The 22,011-nt window shown below is 38.3% G+C and overlaps 1 protein-coding gene and 1 long non-coding RNA gene across 4 annotated transcripts in view; one reads left to right on the forward strand and one right to left on the reverse strand.

The window, feature by feature from the left end:
- pdlim5b (PDZ and LIM domain 5b) overlaps positions 1 to 22,011 on the forward strand; it is a 37,629-nt gene that overhangs the window by 7,390 nt on the left and 8,228 nt on the right. For 2 of the 3 annotated variants that reach the window (XM_007568428.2, XM_007568420.2), the window contains exons 3-6: positions 8,183 to 8,334; positions 17,211 to 17,244; positions 17,819 to 18,342; positions 21,800 to 21,954. In XM_007568428.2, coding sequence (XP_007568490.1) covers positions 8,183 to 8,334; positions 17,211 to 17,244; positions 17,819 to 18,342; positions 21,800 to 21,954 — 865 coding nt within the window. Of the gene's footprint in view, positions 1 to 8,182; positions 8,335 to 17,210; positions 17,245 to 17,818; positions 18,343 to 19,895; positions 19,919 to 20,720; positions 20,748 to 21,799; positions 21,955 to 22,011 lie in introns of all 3 variants that reach the window. The other variant, XM_016679950.1, reaches the window with a different exon arrangement.
- Positions 5,940 to 17,828, reverse strand: LOC107838235 (uncharacterized). The gene is made up of 3 exons (XR_001664303.1): positions 17,599 to 17,828; positions 17,115 to 17,125; positions 5,940 to 5,950 (listed from the first exon to the last, which is right to left on the reverse strand). It is a non-coding gene; the product is annotated as an uncharacterized LOC107838235 (long non-coding RNA).

Here is a 22,011-nt window from a genome sequence, read left to right on the forward strand (position 1 = left end):
TATTTGTTTTTGGCAGGATCAGTTACAGAATGTCGAGCATCATGTGTGCAAAGAAATTACGCCTCTCATTTGGTGATGTGTCCGTTGGCGTTCAGACGCAGCCACTCGAAGAGAACAGAAAGGCCAACGTTTGTTTTGCACACTATTTTTAAGTCTCGCTGCCGTGATAATAATCGGTATGCGGGACATTATGTTGTCAGTGGACTTCTTGTCAATATGAAAGCAGCTGATGAATGAAGTGTGAAGCACGTCCTCATTTAGAAGCTTGTCTGATAGCAGAGTTCCCTCAACAACACTAGTACAGCAGGAAAAAACAAGTGACAGGTGAGTCTGTCAATGTCCAGACAATTACATGCAGCCATCAGTCTAAACATGAGTCATTTTTGTGTTTTTAAATATTTAAACATGGTGTTTTTCAATTCTTTGGTGGACAACTTGGTGGACAGACTGGCGACCTGTCCAGGGTGAACCCCGCCTCTCGCCCGGAACATTAGCTGGAGATAGGCACCAGCGCCCCTCCCAACCCCACTAAGGGACAAGGGTGTAAAGAAAATGGATGGATGGATGGATGGATGGTGGACAACTTAAAAATATATATTTAGAAGTAGAAGCCAAGCCAACTTTATTTATGCAGTTTAAGAACAACACTCCTGACCAAAGTGCTGAACAGGTATTCTATACTAGTATAAGCAATAAAACATAAATAAAAGAAGACAGAAAAAAGATGCTATAAAGCAAATCTAACAAATAAAAATAGCTCAATTGTGGTGGGTCAAAGGTCTAAGAATAAAAATGTATTTTCAGAGGTGATCTAAAGAAAAACGGCAAAGAGGCCTGTCTGACATTCACATGCAGGTGAAGTTGCTCTTCTGAGCAGCTTCGTGAACAGTCATTGGAAAAGCTCAGAGAGGTGGGGCGGCGCAAGATTATTTAAAGATTGGAAAAACAAATAAAAGAATCTGTAAAAGAAGGGTGGCAGCGTTGCAGCATGTTGTGCAACCCTGCTTAATTTGTGTAACGTCTACGACCGGCTTCAGTCGAGGATTTCAAGTAAAGCATTGCGCCACTCGTCATGCCTTATTACTAGCCTGCATTTTATTTCAAAAATCTCTAATGAATCTATCCTTGGTTTATAATTTGGCGGCTGGTTTGTGTCCTGACTGTGTGGTGGTACGATATATAATTTAATCTCAACTTAGACATGGTGAGCATTATTGGAAGCGATCCGTCAGAGTTGGTGGACAAGACACATTTGCAAACATCTGCAAAAAGTTTAGCTGCTCCTTTAATCCCTTCATTCAGTTGGTGAGGTAGAAAACTGTGTTGACCTCAAGCTTGTTTCAAGGTTCATCAGAGATGTTAAATATACTTGCCATGTTGAGGAGTATGCGTCTGTTGACATCTGAGCTTGAACTTGCTCTGATAAATGACGCCGCCGTAGAGTAATGATGCAATGACTTGACTTTACATATGTCTAGCATATGCAAGTGATCCAACGGTTATGAACAAAGTATAAGGCTGGTCGCAGGACGACCACAGACAATTATTGGGATTTCCGTATAGGGAATTTTGGGCTTTAGATCTTAAAATAACTCTTAATGACTGCAAGAGATGAAATAAGAGTAGTATCCACCAAACTGTTGTAGCACAGCTTTCACATTGTAGTCCAATACCACATGTATTGGACTACAATATTCAGACTAAAATTGTATTTGACGTTTTGTTGAATAACAAATTTGATTCAGTGCCGTTAATTGTTCAAACTAGGACCACCCAGTACCTCATGAATGATTTATAGAGCTAGGACTCAATTATATACTTGTGTGTCTGTGCGTGTGTGTGTGTGTGTGTGTGGTGGAGGGGTGCCGCGATTTGTTTTTCCTGCGACTCTTCCAGATAATTTAGTACAAGGCTGCTGCGCTTCTTTTCAGAGTTCCCTTTTGACTGTTTTCCACAGCTGGAAAATGCGCTCAAAATGCTTTTTATTCTCCCTTGGAATATGTATGCCAGAGGAGCAGCACTGAATCTATTTCTTTGTCCGTTGGGCCCGTTACTTTTTATTTTCTCGTTATTTGCTGTTGTAAGGGCTTGTGATACTTTCTGAAAACAGACAGGCTAATTTTAGGTTGGTCTCTGCAGGAAGCTTTGCAGTAAAGCACTGCTTTTAGCCACTATATTTTTAGTATGGCAAAGTTAATTCCACTCTATCTGAATAGAAATTATGCCATAGAAATTGCATTAAGATTGGACATAAATTTAATATGCTTTTTTAAGGTGTTAATTTTGATTATTTCTATTTTTTTAAAGCTTTTTTAGACCAAACTCCTCCCAAAGATATTCCAACATTAATTGGGACACTTGCCCTGTCTGGGAGTATTGTTAGTTTAATTTTGTTTGCACCAGTCTTTTACTGCTCTCTTTGATCTGCCTTTAAACAGCCCCTTCACTCACCAACCATTATTCTTCTCAGACATTTTTCTGAAAGTCTTTTAAATCCAGGACACGAGACGGTGGCCAAAACTGCAGTTTAATTTCCTCTCCGCAGACTCGACAGACCTCTATAAACCACCATGAAATACTGCGGAAACTTACTCTGGGAAGCATTTTGTACTAGAAATGTTGTTGCTTATAGTAAAAGAAGTATTATATACACTTAAAGTGTCTGTTTATTTGAATTTTTTATAATTTTTTTTTCCGCTTCTTGGCAGGTTGAGAACTGGTTCAGGGAAAAGGTTTGAAATTTTAACACAATATAAAAACATCACCTCAAAAACATGGGTCTAGGTAAAATGCCTTCCATTGAAGAAAATATTGCGACTCAAAACCTAATATCTTATTTGGCATCTTGATCATGTTGGCTGTTTGGACTTGACCATAACTGCTGGTTCAGAAACAAATAAAAGCAAGCTGTTAAAGGGGAAAAAAACAAAACATACCCTGCATTTTCGGAAACCACACAGACAAGCTGTGGTCTGTGCTGCTTAGCTGGAAAGCAGCTTGTATTTTCCTTAACCATCAGTTGTGCAGGCTCCTGGAGATGCGTTCAGGTTCCATATGGATAGCTGTTCTCTGCAGTCTGTGTTTGATCCCGGTATGATTGGTCTGTGTCTGCCTCAAGCTTCCAGGAGGGCATCTGCTTTCAGGCTCCCTCCTGCAATATGGCAGAGCTATAAAGAGAAGCTGTGCTGTCACTTCAATTTGATTTAGACAACTTTTTGGAGGAATTAAAACTTTTTTATGATTTCTTCCATGTGACTAGAAAAAAACCCCTGCATGCTGAAGCTCATGATCTGTTTTATGGGGATAGCTTTGACTACAACTTTTGGCATTTTTCTGTGCCACTGTCAAAATATGGTTGGGCGTTCATAGTAATGGATTTTTCTTTAGAGCGACGCAAAATGTTTTGGAAGAACCTTGGGTATCTTTTATGTTGTTCTCTTACTGTAGCAGAAAGCTGTTGTTGAACGTTTCACTTCAAACCGAACAATGATGGAGTTGGGATCCAGTTCTGCCCTCTTGGCTCAAACTTTTCCATATCTTCTGGCTCAGGAGGCTAAACCAGCTGGCTCTTTTCTGGACCTGTCTATAAAGAGCGTTTAGTATTCAGTGCAGGGTCGGTACTTTGCTACGTGTTTTTGTTTGTGTCGTCATGGCAATTTGACTAAGAGGTCCTTTAAGGTTTTCCTTGGCATCTCAGGTTTTCTAGCCGCCAGATTGATGTAGTAACGGACTGGGATCAAACCATGACAACAGTTTGTCTACCTCTGTTCATGTCCTTAATTGGGATGCTTGGCTTTGAGAAGATGAGCCTGTGCTATTTGAACAACCTGTCCCCCGCTGTGTGCTACTCTTCAACATGAATACAAACTGACTAAATGGTACTTCAACATTACTGATGCTGAGGCATGATTCAATTTCAAACAATAAAAGGGAAATTAAATGATGTCACTGTTATTATACAATTCCATTCAAAGAGTTGCTGTAGGTGCTGATGGCTGGGGATGAAAGGATTCCCTGTAGTGGCCTGTCTTACAGTGGTTCTAAAAAAAGTCTCTGACTGAAGATGAAGAGGATTCTCAGTGTTTGTATGATATTCTTTACGTTATAAAGAATCCCCCTACATTCTCCAGATGCTCCAGAATAGAACCAGCCATCTTTATGAGCTTGTTTTTAATTCGGTGGCTAACAACAGATGATGTTAGAAGACTATGTACTCTCCACAGCATTTATAGAAGAACTGCAGCTTCTTGCTTAAATACTGAAGGACTTAAGCTTCCCCCTAGAAGTAAAGTATATATAGCAATCATCTAAATTTGAAACTTCCTACATGAGGACTCCAAGTATTTTGTGAATTAAGTGGAAGACTAATTTGAGACTCCGGTTAAATTCACGTTGGTCCGAATTGCTCTTTTGCAACGGGTTATGTCAAAGAGTGAAGGTCAGCCCACAATTCAGAAAACAACTGTGCGTTCACCTCAAATCATCCTAAAGACACTGCAAAATAAGCCATTTTTGAGCTGGAATTATAATGGCGTGACAACATGAAACTGTAATATTTTTAGCTTATGATACAGTCATAATTTCATACTGGCTCATGCCTAATTATGATGTTGTGTCTCGTTTTGAGTGGCTTCAGATGACCTCGGAGCTATACCAACAGGGAACATTGTGACATAATGAGCTTCCGTGAGCCTTTCCTTGTTTGCGATGACTTGGTCTTTAAACTCAAGACTTCTCCATATTAGGTTCTCTGTCTTAACTCCATCCTTCACAGATGTGACATGCAGCTGACTGGCCTTCCAGCTCCCACCGCAAGATACTTCCTGTAGCATGACGTCTCAGATGTGAAGCAACAATCCTCCTCCTTACTCCATACTTTCACTGAAGGCAGGAAGTTGCACGCTGAGAAGCAAGGGAGGTGGTTGGTGTCTTCATGGTGTTGAAGTGTGAAGCTTAAAGCACTGGGCTAGCTAAGCTGTTCAGTAAAATATTGAATGTGGATAGTGAATTTTCTTAGAAAGTTTTATTTATTTATTTTTTTTTCATTTGACTGTTACAATGAAGCACATGTAGAACCAATGGAGTGCTGTTTTGTATTTTAGGCGTCTTTTCATCTAGGATTAGATTACAGTTTTGGCATCTTACTTGTATATTTTTTACTATTATTATTATTATTTCCTTTTGGACAATGTTGGCAAGATTTGTCATAACTTCTCAGTTAGTGCTGTAGAACATGGCTTGTTTTACCAGCTCCCAGCTTACTGGATTTACAGAACCACAGTGAAAGAACCAGTCATTATTAGTGACTCCACAGCAGTAAATTCACCAGTGTGGAGAAGGAAACCACGAAACGGCAGCCTCACTACAATATGGCTGAAATCCCATTCGTGTAAACGCAGCTGGACAGATACCCTTATTCATTTAAAAAGCATATCCACCAACCAGTCCGGTAATTAAATTATATTTTTACACACCCATTACATGACCTTTTTCCATTTTATGTCGCAAAGACTTAAACCATTATATGTTTTGATGGTGGATGTGAAATTGTAGAATAAAACCAATAAGACTTGGTAAAACGCAGTGATATTTCTCTCTTTGGAGAGCAGTGAATGTCACTGTTTATTGCTTATCTGCTTTCCGTCACGAGTCTCACTCAGACCTCTCTTGATTTATATTTATAGACTGCACATGCCGGAGATTCTTACTCAACATCTATTTGTTTTGTGTCCACATGAGTGATTGGGTGGGGGGTGGGGGGGGATTTGGGATGTACAAAATACAGTTTGTTCACCACAAATTAAACCATTATATATTGTTGACAACCCATATGTTTGTCTGTGCTTTATGTAAATGCTTAAGGAATTAAGAAATGGAGCCAAGAAGTATTTTTATCTGCTCTGTTCAAGCGTACAAATGTGAGTATGATGACTGCGCAGCATTCCAATTACTTTTCTCTTGTACCGTGGGATTCAGAAGACTTTAGACTTGAAAGTCTGAGCTATGAGTAAAATAAGATATTTTAAAAGTTGAGAAAATACATTTTAATAAACACACTTTTCCAAATCAAAACGAGAGTCTGAGAATCTATCGGTACTTTTGTTATGCATTAAAGGCCGAGGTAAAGTCATCTCTCTTCGGCAACTTCGTGCTGCTGTAAAGCCAGTGCTAAGTGAGTTTTGGAAACTCAACAAGTGTGGAAAAACAAAAGTTGTAAGAAATGATTATTAATCTGAGAATGTGGGTTGCTTGATTAAAAGTGCCTATGCGATTCACTAAATGCTTGTAGGTGCCAGTGACTGTGCATCATGCATGTAATGAGCGAGTGATTTAGTTAAAGCAGAGAGCCTGTCTGCACACTGGGCTTTTGTGAGTGATATAACCGCACTATAGATGCCCTAGACGTCGGTATGCATACATCAGCCTCAGCTTTGGGTTCTGGACTTCCTGCTACCGATCAAGTAACAACTGAGTGGAAGAAAGCACTTTTCAAGACTTAAAAAAAAAAAAGAAAAGAAAAAAAGTGGCTGTCTTTGGCACAGATGCTGTCACTTCCTCATTCCTTCATTCCCCTTCCCATTCTTTTCCTCTATTTTGTTAAGTTAAGAGTAAACACAATGGGACAATGGCTACATGTCAGAGTTGCCCAACCTGAATGCATTCTTTAGCAGTGAGGAAAGAGGATATCTTGGTTTTGTTGTTTCTCTGCCCTTATCAGTTTTGTTCATATAAATAGTTTCACTCAACTGTGTGGGCACAAGGATAACCGATTCAAGATGACAGATACTAGAACTTTTCAGAGTTTTTTTGTTGTTCACTTCAATATCTGACGTCAGAGTTCTGTGAACAGACACAATAACCAAAACCTCTGCTTTCCACCGAACTTTGAAGAGTTCATTTAGTTGTCTTGTCACATTGAGTTATATTCTGCCGTCATGTTGAAGGATGACATGAAGTTATGGAGGTAATAAAGACGGCATAAGATGATGAGTACAGAGTCCTTTTGGCAGCCAGCATAGGAGTGCAGGATTTGAGTGTGTTAAGAGAGTGCTGACTGACTGATGAGGCGCTTGTATGTAATGACAGATCAGTCATCACACCTGGAAGGGTGTTGTCCAGTCGTAACGATTTTATGACGTTATTCCCATGTGTGAAATGCAAGTCTCAGCATGGGGGGAAATTGATGGGAGATCTGGTGAAACTTTAGTCTTTACTCTCGCTTCTGTGTGCAAAACTCCTTTTAAGGCCCTGTTGAAGCTTCCATAATGAAAACCGTCAGGTGATACTTTGTCCTCTTCGGGGTTTTTATGGAGCCCATCGTAAACAGTTATGCTCTGCTCGCTTTTCATTTGCTTTGGCAAATCGTCGGGATGTCAGAAGTGTTTACAGATGGTTTCAGCACGTAGTTTTTAATATTGTAAAAATTATATTATTTTGATTTTAGTCTGTGAAAGGTGCTTTAGAAATAAAATTCACTTCCCTATCTAGCTTTGCGATTACCCTCAACCTGTTATCTGATTCAAGAACGGCTTTGTTAGTTGATTGTATTAAATTCAAATTCTTTACAGACTATTATAATTACAATTTTCCATGCCTCCATGCAACTAAAAATACCCCAAAAACATTCGTGCGCAATCACATAAAAACTTATCAATTTAGGAAGAGCGTTGAACTCGGAGAGATTTAACTTTCAGCACTGAAACTTCCAAAAATGGACTAATTAAAGGACGATGAGCTGGAACTTGAGCTTCGTTCCAGACTGAATATTCTTTACATTATAGCCGAGAAGTTTCTTAAATAAAAGTTGCAAGCTTTCAAACCATGTGGCTTCAATAAGACTTCTTTTGTAATGTGTTTATGCGAAATTTTGTGGGGGGTGTTTTATGTACAGATTGTTTATAGTGGAAATCCAGTTTCATCTAATAAATGTGTGGAGAATAAGATTCCCATCTCATCGGATACGAAAGGAAAGGGAAAAGAGATCGTAATGATTAGTGGTCTCAAGACAAAAATAAACAAAATGTGCTTAACTTTAATTCCTCAAAGGTGTTTATAGGAATGAAAATGAAAGTACTTAGTTTGAAATGGTGCGTGGAATTGAAGAAACTACAACTTCTTGCTAAAGAGCACTATGTTTTCCTAACCCTGGCCTTACATTTTTATGCTTTTTGTTTCACTGCAGCTGACTGACGGGGGCAAGGCAGTCAAAGCTGGGATGAACATTGGAGATATCATCCTTTCCATTAATGGGATTTCCTCAGAAGGCATGAATCACCTTGAGGCTCAGAACAAGATTAAAGCCTGCACAGGCAACCTCAGCCTCACTCTACAAAGGTAACAGTTGCACATAAAATACACTTTTTTTTTTTTTTAAATACAAGTTTGATTTTTAGACTGTTTTCCTTCTCAGTTTATTTTGCTTGTGTGCATTGTAGCTGTAAAACCAACAGAGATGCCAACATACAGAATAAATTACAGATTTAGCTGAAATGGACAGGCTGTCAATGAAAGCTGCTGGAAACATATCGAACGGGATAAGAGGCAGACCTAACAGAAAAAATCCATGTCGCAAGACATCAGCATTACAGTGACGATGTGACAAAAAAGATGTCGCATTGAAATAAAAAATAACTTCTGTATTTTCTACAAAAAGATAAATGACTTGGCTTGTCTAAAATATATCTTTGAAGGAGTGGAGTAGTTATTTGATGCGGATCCGGTTGAAGCCATCTGCTGACAGTGGCTCTGTTCCTTGGTCTCCTTCTCCAAGCACATTGCATTTTGTACCCTTCTAACTTAATCAGGTGGCTGTGTAGCTCCTTATCACCATCGCAATCGAAAATATAACGAGAAACAAATAAACTCTGCCTCACTGATTATGCAGCCAAATTCACAGCAAACAAGGCAGTGCCAAAATGAGAGTAACCGATGTCGGTGCAAGAAAAATCTACAAAAATGCATGTATGTGGAGTAAAGACTGTATTAGAAATCTAAATGTTTATTTAAAAAAATTCTTTACCCAGTCAAATAAGTTTTTTTTAATTTTATTTTTTATTAGTATTTAAAAGCTACCCACCAGGAAATACCACAGCAAAAGCTTCTGCAGTCCTTTCATAAGGGTTCGGAGGCGTAAGCTTGTTGGTCATGTACATCGTTTGAGCATCATGTCATCTACTTGGTAATTACAGAAAATGTCTGCAAAGGCTTTAAACTGAATTTATGCTCGTGCGTGATTGGAAAGCTAAACGTCACCCGTGAGAGTGGGAAGAGTTCACATTGCAGCATTATACTTAAATTGTAAAAAAAAAAAAAAAAAAAAAGGCAGTTTAATGCAAATTTACTTTGAGGTTCAGCTCCATTTTGGCCTTCAGAAGGTCATTTCCAAAGTGGATGTTTGTGAAGCCGCAATGTTATACATATGAATCTTACATGCTACATAAAGAGGACATGAAGTACTTAATCTTAATTCTAGGTTATTACAGTCTGTAACTAATGGTCTGCACATGTCGTTTAAAGCTTAGCATATTGCAAAGACATTCGACGCTGCTCCTCTATTCTCTTGTTACCCAAAAATATAATATTCAAAGACCGTAAGCCTTATTGAATGCAAACTTTAGGTCTTGAAGCTCATTGATGCTTCAGAGATTATTGTACATGTTGTTATTCAGAGAAAGCAGCACATGAGAATTGATCGGTTTTGTTGTTGTTTTTAAGGCAAGACTGTAAAAAGGTTTCTGCCACTTTGCAGATTTCTTTTGTTTTTATGTGTTTATTTTCTGAAATTTGTATATTTTTAAGGCAAAAGGAGCAATATTTGGATCCCAGGCTCTATATCGAAAAGCAATTATCCAAGCAACTGGGCGTCATTGCTACCAGAACCCAGAAACTTAAGTAGAACCTGTCTCACAACATGTTCAAGTTGGTTTGGAAAACCTGTTTTCCTTTAAAAAAAAAACTGTCATTTTGAAGCTTGTTATTGTATTTAGTCAGGCTATGTTTGTTGGATGTAAATGTTTGCTTGCTTTGAAGCGTCTAAGTTTGACGGCACAATAGAAAAGGTGAAGAAGCTCAAAGCTGGTCTGTTTAAATGCATTTAACAGAGAAGCAGCATAATGCTGCTGCTGCTGATGATGATAATGTGGCCTGCTGTTATTCAAGTTTAAGTGAAGTAATCATTGAGGTGGCTATATTTGAAATGAGCGAAAAGTATCTCTTGTGTTAGACGGAGACAAATGGAGCCGAAGCACGCACATTCTCCTCGCCGTAAAACATGTTGACGGCTAAACTCGGTCTGCTTTGCCCATCCTGCCATTCCATCACCACATCAAAGGAAAAAGGAGCCTCTTTGCTTTAGTCGTGGGAAAACCGTCTGAAAATAGTCCTGTCCCACAGCTGTGTATAATCTGCTGCGTGTTGCTGATGCACGATGAAACATCAAACAATTCTGGTCTCATGGAGCAAGTAAACTACAGCCCAATTACCCCCAAAACAACAAGGGTCTTGTTGTTACAAGCGGTGCGTAATTGTGGTCTGCGTTTTTGGTTACTTGCATTTTATTTAGCGTTTAGAATAAATCAAGATGATTGTAAAAATAGTTCCAAAATTGTATAACCTAAATACGCAAATGCTACTCTTCTCTTCTAAAACACCTCAGATATCGGAGAGGTGCATAACTGGTAAAAGAAACAAGCATTTCCCTCTGATCAACAGTTAATCCTTTCTTCTCTCTGTGAGCAATTTATGGTTTCGATGATCACTGATAAGGCTTCTGACGTTACAACTGCAGAGTGAGAGTGTTGGGAGATGATTAATGGGACAGTTTCGCCCAGTTATGTCACTTTGTCATAGTTTACGTTCTCCAAGCACTTCCTTAAAAAGCCACTTTAGAATCCAAACCATCTGGAGGAGGAGTGCAAAACATCTGACTAGAGAGAAACACTCTTGCATTAATATTTATTTAAAGGAGACTGCAGGGACTTGATGTTTAAATAACCTCACACTTCATTTTTTTTGGATATGTATTAATTTCTCTAGTTAAAATTAGATCTGTTAGCATTCGCACGTCATATAAAATCCTGTATTGCATATACTGTGGCTTTAAACATGCACAATACTGAACATTTTTGAGTTATAACAATGTTATACAGTATTTTTGTCTTGTTTATTTCACTAACTTGCAAATAAACGTCCAACTAAAATGCATATGAAAATCTGAGAGAGCCCAGAGCCGCTCGGTCTATTTGACGAATGTTTCTGAGTCAAAGTAGGGGTAAACATGTTTTCATCAGAGAGGAAATGAACTGAGGAAGTCCACTGCTTGTCCTGCTGTAATTCCATTACTCCATGAAGCGAGTAAATTATAGCAAATTACATGTTGAGTCTGAACAAGCAGAAGTGGTCGAAATCCCAACAAAATGTGCCGGAATGATGATATCTGCAGCTCTATGTGCTCTATGTGTGAAATGACATTTGGCATTGCTGCTCTGTGTATGGAAATTATAACCAGGAAGGATAATGCAATGTTTAATTTGGCTGTTTGACCATTGGAACAAGCCTGTTTGTTCAGAGAGAGGTCCAACCCGCAGCATTACTACCAGTATCCTGAACAATTTGTTAGTATAAACTTATGATCATCAATATGATTATAAAAACCTCCTGCATTTAGCCTTTTGTACAGATATATCCACAAAAACTTAATAATTTGTTTGGAATAATTCATCATCTGTTCGGAAATGGAGACATCACAGGTAAAAAGTAACTTTGTTGTGAATTGGGAGAAAACTAAATTCTTCTCCCTTTATCCCAAAATGCATGGAGTATTCCAAAGTGGAGATTCACAAATAACCCTGGCAGACCTGAAAGGGCAAAATGCATTGAAAATGAAAGTAAGTACTTCCTGTTTAGACTCGTATTATAGATGTTTTTTTTTTTTTTTTACACGTGTCATCATTACATAAAGCAAAAGTGAGTCAGTAAGTTTGGAATGCAAAAACTGCAAGGAATACAAAAATCTATTTTTTATTTTTTTACAAATGGAAACAACATAACTGAAACACTTCCAGAGATAAGTATTTGAACTTCAACTCACTGATTAAAACAACGACCATTTTGCTGTTTTTAAAAATAAAATTTCATACATCAAAACAACTTTAAAGAGCTTTTAGTGAACATCTTGGACATGTTCTAGTTTCTGTGTACACGTTGTGTTCATTTAGCAGAACTGACTGACGTCTTGAGGTTTCAAACTCCCATTTCATTCTGGTTGTTACTATGAGCAGCAGTTTCCAGTTTATGGGCACGTTTTATTCTAATATCAAGGAAATCTTGTTGTTTAGCCACTAGTCGGTCACCAGATGGCTGTGGGAAGCAGGGTTAGGAAAGTATGATAATTGTTTATTTATTGTCTTTGAAACACACAGCAGAGTGCAGAGAAACGCTGCGTCCGTCAGGCAGTGGCTGGTTTCTTCTTGATCCAAAACCTCAAAGATGATGGATTAGAAAGAGTGAGCCTCACGGTTGAACCACATGCATTTATCTCCTGTACATATCATTTTCATTATTGTTTTTGAATGTTTCAGATTCTTCCAGCTAAAAATAAATCACAGATAGTCCGTGGAAACAACATAATTCAACAATTCTGTCTTTTTTTTTTTTTTCCTGATATTTTTAAACCTGTTTTACTTGATCTGAAACCTTCAAGTACTGAAAAGTTCTGGATTTTATCTGCATGCATTCTCCTATATATCACCACATCCAATAAGCTACAGTTTACAGGGTGAAGTAGAGGCCACTATTCAGAGCCCCACAGACTCCCGATCGCCTTAGTCAGATGTATACTGGCAGCTGAAAGTAAAGCAAAGAGGAAAAAAACAAAAAAAACAATGGGGGGCTTCGGGCATTATTTGAACAGATATGAGACTCTGCAGCTTAAGACAAAAAAGTACATGACAGGAGTTATCGTGCTCTCATGCACAACGAGGCACAAAGAAATGGCAGACGGTGAACTCCTTCCGTCAGGATAGTGCCTGGGACTGCTGATATGAAAGGCACAGTGCTTCTGTTTGATATGTTTACACAATCGCTAAACATGCAGACAGGATGAAAAGTGTGTTTGCGATGTATCCAGGCAACCGACAGCAACAGAAAGCAGCGCTGCTGCTCAGTGTTTACTGTGGTGCACCATGGCATGTTTCTGTCATCGCTGGCATGCTGACGGTTGATTGGAGGTTTCTAGCACTTCTTTAAAACATTTAGACAGTGAGCTTGACTGATGATGGCTCAAAATAGAATGTAAAAAATGAACAAAAATGTTAAACACGTGTTAAGCAAATTGCTAATTCCAATCATTTAAAATATTAGGCAAGTTTTCCTCTTGCCGATAAAAGTTATGCTGAATTCTAAAAGTCGGCCCAAATGAATTTTGTCACGTTATTTAGTTCCAGACGGAAAGTAAGTTTTGTGTATATAGATTCCCTTCAATGTTTTAACTGATAAAATTAGAGCAAAATCTTCATTCAATTCTAGTTTTAAAACAGATTTACCTTAAAGACATTTTTGAAAAAGTTATTTTTAAAGCCTAATTATACCTTGATGCTAGTTACCGTGCCATCCTTTTTTTTGTAGAGAGTTTTTCACACTAACAAAGAATGTAGAAGAGACCTTGTGCATAAATTGGATGCATTAAATAAATGTATATTTATTGGAGAAACCAGATTTTAAGGCAAAGCAAGTTCATTTGTATAGCATGTTTTATTAACGGGGTACTGAAGTTGCCTTACATGATTTAGAAAGAACAAGCAAGCAACAAATCTCACATTTTCTCAAGAACACCATTGTAATGAAAACTAGAATTAATTTGTGTTCCAGTTGTCTTTAATCAGAGAACTCTCTAAACAAATGGGGTTCAGTCTTGATTTAAAGGAACTGTGTTTCAGCTGTTTTGCAGTTTTCTGGAAGTTTGTTCCTGATTAGTGGAGCACACAAACTGTATGCTGCTTTTTTTTGTTTGGATCTGGTTGTGGGGATGCAGGGAAGACTTTTGTCAGAAGACACAAGTCTTTTGGAAGGTTGATACAACTACAGCACATGTTTAATGTATTTGGATGCAAAACCATTGTGTGATTATAAACTAATATGCTTTTTTAAAGTCTATTCTTTGAGCTACAGGAAGTTGGTGTAAGGACTTTAGAACTGGGGTGATTTATTTTCCTAGTTTTCGTGATAACATGAGCAGCAGCTGCTGACTGTTTAGGGAAACGTGAGGACATTGTTGCAGTAATCTATGCGACTAGATATAAACTTATTGGGATATTAGTTTTTTAATCCTAGAAATGTGCTTCAGGTGATGGGTCAACTTTTTTTTTTTTTTTTTAAAGAGAACATTCTTGGTCCACAGTGGTTTGGAGTAAATAACGATTGCTTGGATTCTACAATCAGAAATGTTTTCCTGCATATTTCATAACCCTGTCAAGCTCCAAGTCTCAATCTGCTCCAGTTTAAAAATAGTAAACAAAACTGTAACCAGAGATCATGGCACAAGACGGAGACGGATGCCTGGAGTCACAGGATTATCGCGGGTCATTTAATTACGTTTATGGAGCCGTTTCACTCATGTTTGCTACCAAAACTTTTCGAAATTAAAGGAAAACGAGAGGCTCCTCGTATATGCCCAATTTGACTTTTGTAAAAAAAAGAAAAAAAAAAGAAATGCAAGTTGTTGATCCACAAGCCTGTACTGAGAAAGTTGTCAATTAGACACTCCATCATTCAGTCAACTGCCATATGCCAGACTGTTTCTCTTGGCCCTCAAAGAGACACAGGCAGGATGGAAATGCGTCAGTGTGCTCTGCCCTCAGGCTTTACTGCTCTTGTTAACCTCCTTATTCTTGGAAGCTGCAGCTGTGTGTCAGGGTGTGTACACAAAGAAACATGCATTGATGAACATCATGAGATGCATCATCTTTTTTTTTCTCTCACATTTACTTGTACCAGACAAATATTAGCTTTTCCGGTAAAAGAATTTCGAAAATGCGAAGCGTTCTTTCAGATTGAGACTTGTTCTCTGACTAAACAATTTCTGCACCGGGGGCCAGGTTACTCAACTCATTAAACTTATTCTGAAATACCTTACATGTTAACGGATGAAAGCAACCTTTTTCTTCGGGGAAGCGTGAAGCTAATCTTAATGAATGTAAGCCAAACAAAGCAACATGTTGCTCAATAATGGCTCAGTTTGAAGGCATTAAAAATGCAATGAACCTTTCTGGTTATACATACATTTTTTTACAATGTCTTGTAAAAACACTAAATGTAACTTGAGGTTTTACATGACGGACCAACTCAAAATAGCTCAAAATGTAATTAAAGGATAAGAATATAGGCTATATTTTATATATATATATATATATATATATATACTTTGTTCATTTGAGACCAAAATTTAACTTTTTGCCCTAACTTGGCAAAACGGTGTGTGGCAGAATAACACTGCACATCAACCTGCAAACAATATGTCCTCTGTGATTTCTTAGAATGGCCTAGTCAAAGCCTAAGTCTAAGGGCAAATTTATGCCAAGACTGAAACACTGATGGTGACCGATGCTTACGGTCCAGTCTCACACAGCTTGATCTGCATTGCATGAAATTACATTTTAGTCGCTTAATTCTCTGGTGCTGGTAGAAACATTTAATCAAAGCTGCTAAAGTTTTATATTCAGTGAAAGTTGGTGCAAAAAAACGTATGTACTCGGAGAGGATGCTTCGAAATGAGCAACTCCATTAGGTATTGTGAAGGATAATGTATTAACTGAAGTCTGAAAGCGAATTGCTGAACTACGGGGTTGCCGTTTAAAAATAAATGCTCGACGTGACATGCTCTTTAGATGTCTACTTTTAGACACATTAACCAACATTTATGCTGCGTAAAGTCACTTGAACGCATGTTTGAGTGCCCTTAGTGTTGTCTTTCTGACAGCACTACAAGAGCAGGTTTGATTACACAAAGTGCAGGACTCCCACAGGTCTGAATTAAACAGATGTGCAGGGGACCACCCTGTCGAGTGTTTGTTCAGTTTGCTTTGGGAATAGACAGACTCGGAGAGAATCCGCCCAGCTGCCCCATTCTGGGACCCTGATAGCAGATACATAGTGCCTTATTATTATTATAGACTGGGTTCTGTTCAAAACAGTCTGTGCTGTTTGATCTTTAGACCTCTGACTGTTTTCCCTGGCGAGGCAATGTGTTGCTCCATAAGCAATTACAATAATACATCGGTGCAGCTCATTGGAAAATAAGCAGGCTGGGTATTAACCGTTAAGTGGAAAATTGTAAGTGGAAGCATGGCCGCAGATGACGTTTGATTCTGCAGGGTGGGGCTGTTTAACAAGCTGGTACCAGGCTCTGTTAATGCGCACCAGCTCAGTTGGAAAGGAAATGTGTGAGTTTGTTGTCTGTTGTCCCGATAGACAGGAAGGGAGGCAGGAGACGTACCACAGTTCCTGGTCCAGGACCAGCCTCTCTACCTCATGTCTGTTTTTTCGCTTTTGTTCCCTCTTGTTTTTTTTTTTTTTTGTTTTTTTTCTTTACATAGGGGGAAAAAAAAGGGCTGCATTATCTGGAGCTCAGACCAAATATTGTAAAATGTTATTACAACCTGTCATCATTCAAAGTAGCCAACATTTTAAGTGTTTTAAACCGCTGATTCTGACTTATTTTTAACATAAAACAGAATGCGTTGTACATTAACAGGAAAAAGTCCAAAACACTGATAGAATAGTAACACTGCGCACTTATCAACAATAAATCAAAAGTGGGTTGAAAGGTTTGTTGGGTGTTCTTCAGTTTCCAGAACATCTCCTCCAGAGTGAGATAAGAAGGAAGAAGAAACGAGCAGACCACCCTGAACCTCCTTCACGGGTTTAAAATGTAGCAGCTGCTTCAGCTGTTGTGAAAATCAAATGCATACTGGACCTTTTAATGATCACAGGATCTAGTACAAGAATCAAAGTATAATGTTTTATGTATGTTTGCTTGAATTTGTGCCTATTTGACTGCTTTTGTTCCCTCTGCAAACCAGCCTTTAAAATAAGTTGGGCAAAGTAAAAACAAAAAAAACAAAAAAAAAAACTTTAATATTTTTCCAAACACTTTAGATTTAACAAACTGTACGAGCTTCAAGTGGAGTAACTCATATTTTCTTTTGTCTTTTCAGAGCCTCCGCTGTCTCGAAAGAGGAATCACACAAGGTAAGGGATACATTCATTTAGCTCTGCATCAGAGTTGAATAACACGCATTATAAAACCCTTCTGAGATTATGTGGAAAACAAATGAGATGGCTTTGCATGTACGCATTGCCTTGCAAAAGTATTCACACCCTTTGAAATTTTTTTTTTTTGTCACTTTACAACTTCAGATGCCTATGTAAATAACTAGAATAGATGTGATTGATTAAGACAAATTATTTCATAAATGTAAAGTGCAAAGACATTTATAAATGGTTTTCAAAATATTTACACCCCAAAAAACCTGAAAAGTTTGAAGATCATATATATATATATATATATATATATATATATATATATATATGATCTTCAAACACCAATTTGTAGTTATAACGTGGCAAACTTGTAAAAACAGGTATGAATAATTTTGCAGGGCACTGCTTGAGTTAGCTTGTATGGCAGAGATGTAACTTGATTCGTCCACCAGCGTGAGAGCACAGTTCATTTTTATTATGTTTGTGCTGTGAGTTCTGGCTTCAGTGCATGGGATTTTTGTGGATTTGCTTTTTGTGCATGTCTGTCTTCACCTTCATCCAGGAAGAGCCTCAGGAAATCATTAAGCCTGTGCCGATCACTCACCCTGCGCCGAGCACCACATACACCAAACCACCAAGCCAGCCCACTCCTTTGTACAACAAGACAGCTCGGCCATTTGGGGGCGGCGGCAGTGGGGTTGCTGCTTCTTCCTCCCAGACTGCTCCAAAAGTTGCCTCTATTCCTTCCGAATCATCAGCTTTCACCCCAGCCGCTCCCTCTCAGCCTCCACAGCCTCCCTTCGCATTGAAGTCGAGCCTCCCCGCCTCAGATTCGGCCGTAGTAAACTCTGCCCCCAAAATCGGCCCCGGCCGTTCTGCCTTCACCTCCCCCTCTGCCTCATCCACTTCCTCTAACTCCTCATCTTCACCCAGAGTGACGGCCCCCACTTCCCATCCTAATGTCCCGCAGCCCTCCGTCTATAACACACCTATCAACCTGTACTCCAACGCCAATGCTTGTGAAGTTGCTATTGGACAAAGGCGAGGCCTTTTGGAGAGCCAGGGTCTCTCAGAGCATGTAAATGGGTAGGTTCAAGGTTTTCATGTTTTATTTCTGTTTCACATCTTTCTTAAAATAAATGAATAAATAATTAAGTGATCCATTTCCAGCTACTGTTTGCATTAGTCAAGCAGGCCTGGTATTTTTGTAGCTCAAGACTTGGTGTTGTTGGACATTTTTGTGGTTTCCCTGACTGAAAAATTCATTAAAGCCAATATAACTCTTTATGATCTCCACCATATGAAACTCTGTACTCCACTACACTTCACCTCAAAATATTTATCTAATTTAAAAAGTAAACGGTGAAACCACACATCATCATTTGTATGCACTTGATTGCAAGAAAAAAAATAAAATAAAAGACTTGGCATAGGTTGAAGTCACACTCTTTGTATCTGTTTTGAATCATCTCAATCCCAGCAAGAGACAGAGTGGCTTGTTTCAGTTCTACCGTTGGAGGAAGTTTTCTGAGTGGATTGTGAACCGTTTGGTAGCATAGTTTCCATTATTATGTCACAGTCAGATGAAACGGGAAGATATGTCCTATTTGCTTTACTACTTCCTCTCATGCTTATGTAGATTCGCAGTCATCCAGGACAGGAAAGTCATAGGTGCTAGATTTGCCTTCTATTGAAGCACTTCATCCTATTTTCTCACAGTTTCCCACCCCCTCTTTGCACAAGATTTAATGGAGCCAATGGCAGAAAGCAAAGGGCCAATGTTGTGACATTTAGCAAAATTAAGTTTTGGATGTAAACCACACAGCTGCAGCATTACTGTGGGCACACTTTGATTTTTCAGCCGCATGAACCAAAAAAGGGAACTGGCAACAACATTGAGGACATTTTTTATTGTGTTTGGAGCAAAGAATCTGATTGTGGTGTAATAAAACAGAAGATCTATTATTTACTTTCATATTTAATTGTCAACAGTTTTTTTTTGTATATTGTTAACCAGGCATTAGATATTTATGTTACAATCTTGACTAAAATTTTACAGTTTCACTATATCAAGGCTTCAGTCATCTTAAACAGGAGTGCATGTGGTTTATTTGGCTTTGCTCTTGAAGTTTCCACACCATGACTGTTGTTTCTAATCTCTGAAAAATATTTCTAAAGCCACAAATTTGTCTTTATTGTCATATTTCAGCAACCAGACAGGCAATGTCCTCAAAGTGATGGAATAATTATTAGAAGGACTTTACAGTTGGATATCAAATTGATTCATAATGTCAACACCAACAGTTTAGCAAAGCTTAGGAGGACTGGACCTCATCTGGAACCTTTTGGCTCACTAACTTTCACTTCACTGGGCTAAAGCGAGTTAAAATGTCCGGATGTTAAAAATAAAAGACCAAACTAAAACAGTTTCAAACTCTGAGTCTAATAAAATCTAGTTTTACTTTTGCTTAAAACAGCTAGATAGATGTAGAGTCTAGTTTTTGTGTTTGTGTCCTAACCTGCATGCTTTGTTCTTTGTTTTTCTGATTTGTTTTTCTTGATGTACATTCTCTCAGGGTGTTCCTTTTCCTTCTTGGCTTTAATTCTTTTCCATGCACAATTTTTTTTTCCCTCCACAGGATGAGGATGAGACAAACACCAAGTTAGTGCTATGATTGATAATGTGGTTGTTGCAGTAGCTTGTGATTACAGCCTCCACTTCTTTCGGGGTTATGATTATATTAAAGCATGCTTACACCTCACAAACCTCAACGGCTAACATGAGAACCTCGCTTTAAAGTAAAAACAACCCAGTAAATATTCATTATCTAAAACCTCCCTGGACACCAATTGGTGGAACAGCCTTAGATCTTTATTTATGCACTTTATAAGCATCTGTGTTTGGCATTTGCTTCTGCACCTGATTGGCTTAGCTGTAACGACTATCAGTTTATTGAAGGCTGGTGTTGCATCTGTATGTTTGCATTAGACTAAGGATAACGCAACATGTCTTTCCGATTGCATTCGTGAGGAAAATGGCGCACATGTTTGATCTCTTGATGATAAATTTGTTCACAGTTTGAAAGGGCCTCTGGATAATATACAGTGCATGTAAACATTCAAGTAAAGAGCACAGCATTATTGTATAAAAGTAAAAGATCATATTTAAAATTGAAAGCCCATTACTGCCACCTGGTGGTACAGCACTGACTCCCATTTACTGCTTGTTATTAGATTTTCCCTTTCAGTTTTCACTAGCTCTCGGCTTTGCTAAAGATTATGTTTGTTGTTTTTTGTTTTGTTTTTTTTGGAGATTCACTTTATGAAATTTTATCAAGATAACATTGAGTTTCTTTCTAATGGTATCCCTAATTTCCCATTCTTTCTTCATTTTTTCTGTCTGTAAATGTTGGATTCTATCCGTTTTTTCTTTCCTCAATTGTCTTTTCACTCTTCACCTGCAGAACTCCACCTGCAACCACACCTAGGAGGTAACTGTGGTTTGATTGTTATTTATATATATATATATATATATATATGTGTCAAACAGAAACAATGAAGTGTTAGTAGTATTGAACTCAACAGAAAACAAAAAAACATCTCTGCTTATGCATCAAACCATAAACTTATTGGTTTTTATTTCTTTTGGTACTGAAGTCTAAAAACTACCTAACGACGCATGCTGTATTTGATGAACAGGAAACAGAAAGTTGTATTCATCTGCTTTTGACGCATTTATCACCAGTCAGAACCAAGCTAGCAGAAACTGATTCCAGTTTCTGGCCAGTCTGTGTTGTACTTTATGTGACATCTGGAACTGCTGGCAGGAAAAATATATAGCATTAGTTATATATTTTAAATAAAACAACTATATGCAGTTGTTTTATTTTAAGGGGAGGGGGGCAGTTTAAATGGCACACATCTATTTATTTAAAAAAATATGTGTGCTTTTTCTATTTATTTAATGAACAAACTGGTCTATTTTAGAGCATATTCAAAAAGTATACAACTGTGACACAAACCCAGTTAACAGAAAACACAATTACTACTATGCCACTCTCAGAACTTAAAGTTGAGAGCAATATTCTCTCTGAATCTGCTTCCAATGTTCTCCTGCTGCAGATTACATTTCCTTGTATTTCTCTAATTTTTTTGAAGCAATAATTGATCTGAAAAGTATAAATTCCAGTAATGTAGCATTTTTTTTGTTACAAACTGAGCAAGTAATTAGACACCAAGAATGAAGACTTTATACCTTCAGCCTGTTCCTTTTACATTGACCATGTTATTCATGTCCTGCATCTTTCTAACGTGGCCCAGGTCCAACAAATCCGAATCAAAGGACTGAATTATCACCGCATACTCTCAAGTTTTATAGAGTCGTGATAACAACTGGGTATTGTGATTTTTGACATGCAGAGACGCATCTAAAAGGGGCAGGATGCCAGCCCTCGGATCTGGAGTTTGAGACCTGTAATCTAGATGATGGCCATTCAAATCAAAATTCCAAGTTACTTATTTTATGTCCCGTTTTGCTGCACAGGAAAGCTGGTGTGGAGCTTGAAAAGCGCGCGTCCCCTCTGAGTGACGCCAGCAAAAAGCGTCTTATTGAAGACACGGAGGACTGGCACCCACGGACCGGTACCTCCCAGTCTCGCTCCTTCCGGATCCTCGCACAAATGACTGGCACTGAGAACGGTGAGCACTGACCTCAGCGCAAAGAAGTAAAGGGCCATTTTTAAATGGGTATTTGTA

The sequence above is a fragment of the Poecilia formosa genome, unplaced genomic scaffold, assembly GCF_000485575.1.
Source record: "Poecilia formosa unplaced genomic scaffold, Poecilia_formosa-5.1.2 Scaffold6, whole genome shotgun sequence".
Classification (NCBI taxonomy): domain Eukaryota; kingdom Metazoa; phylum Chordata; class Actinopteri; order Cyprinodontiformes; family Poeciliidae; genus Poecilia; species Poecilia formosa.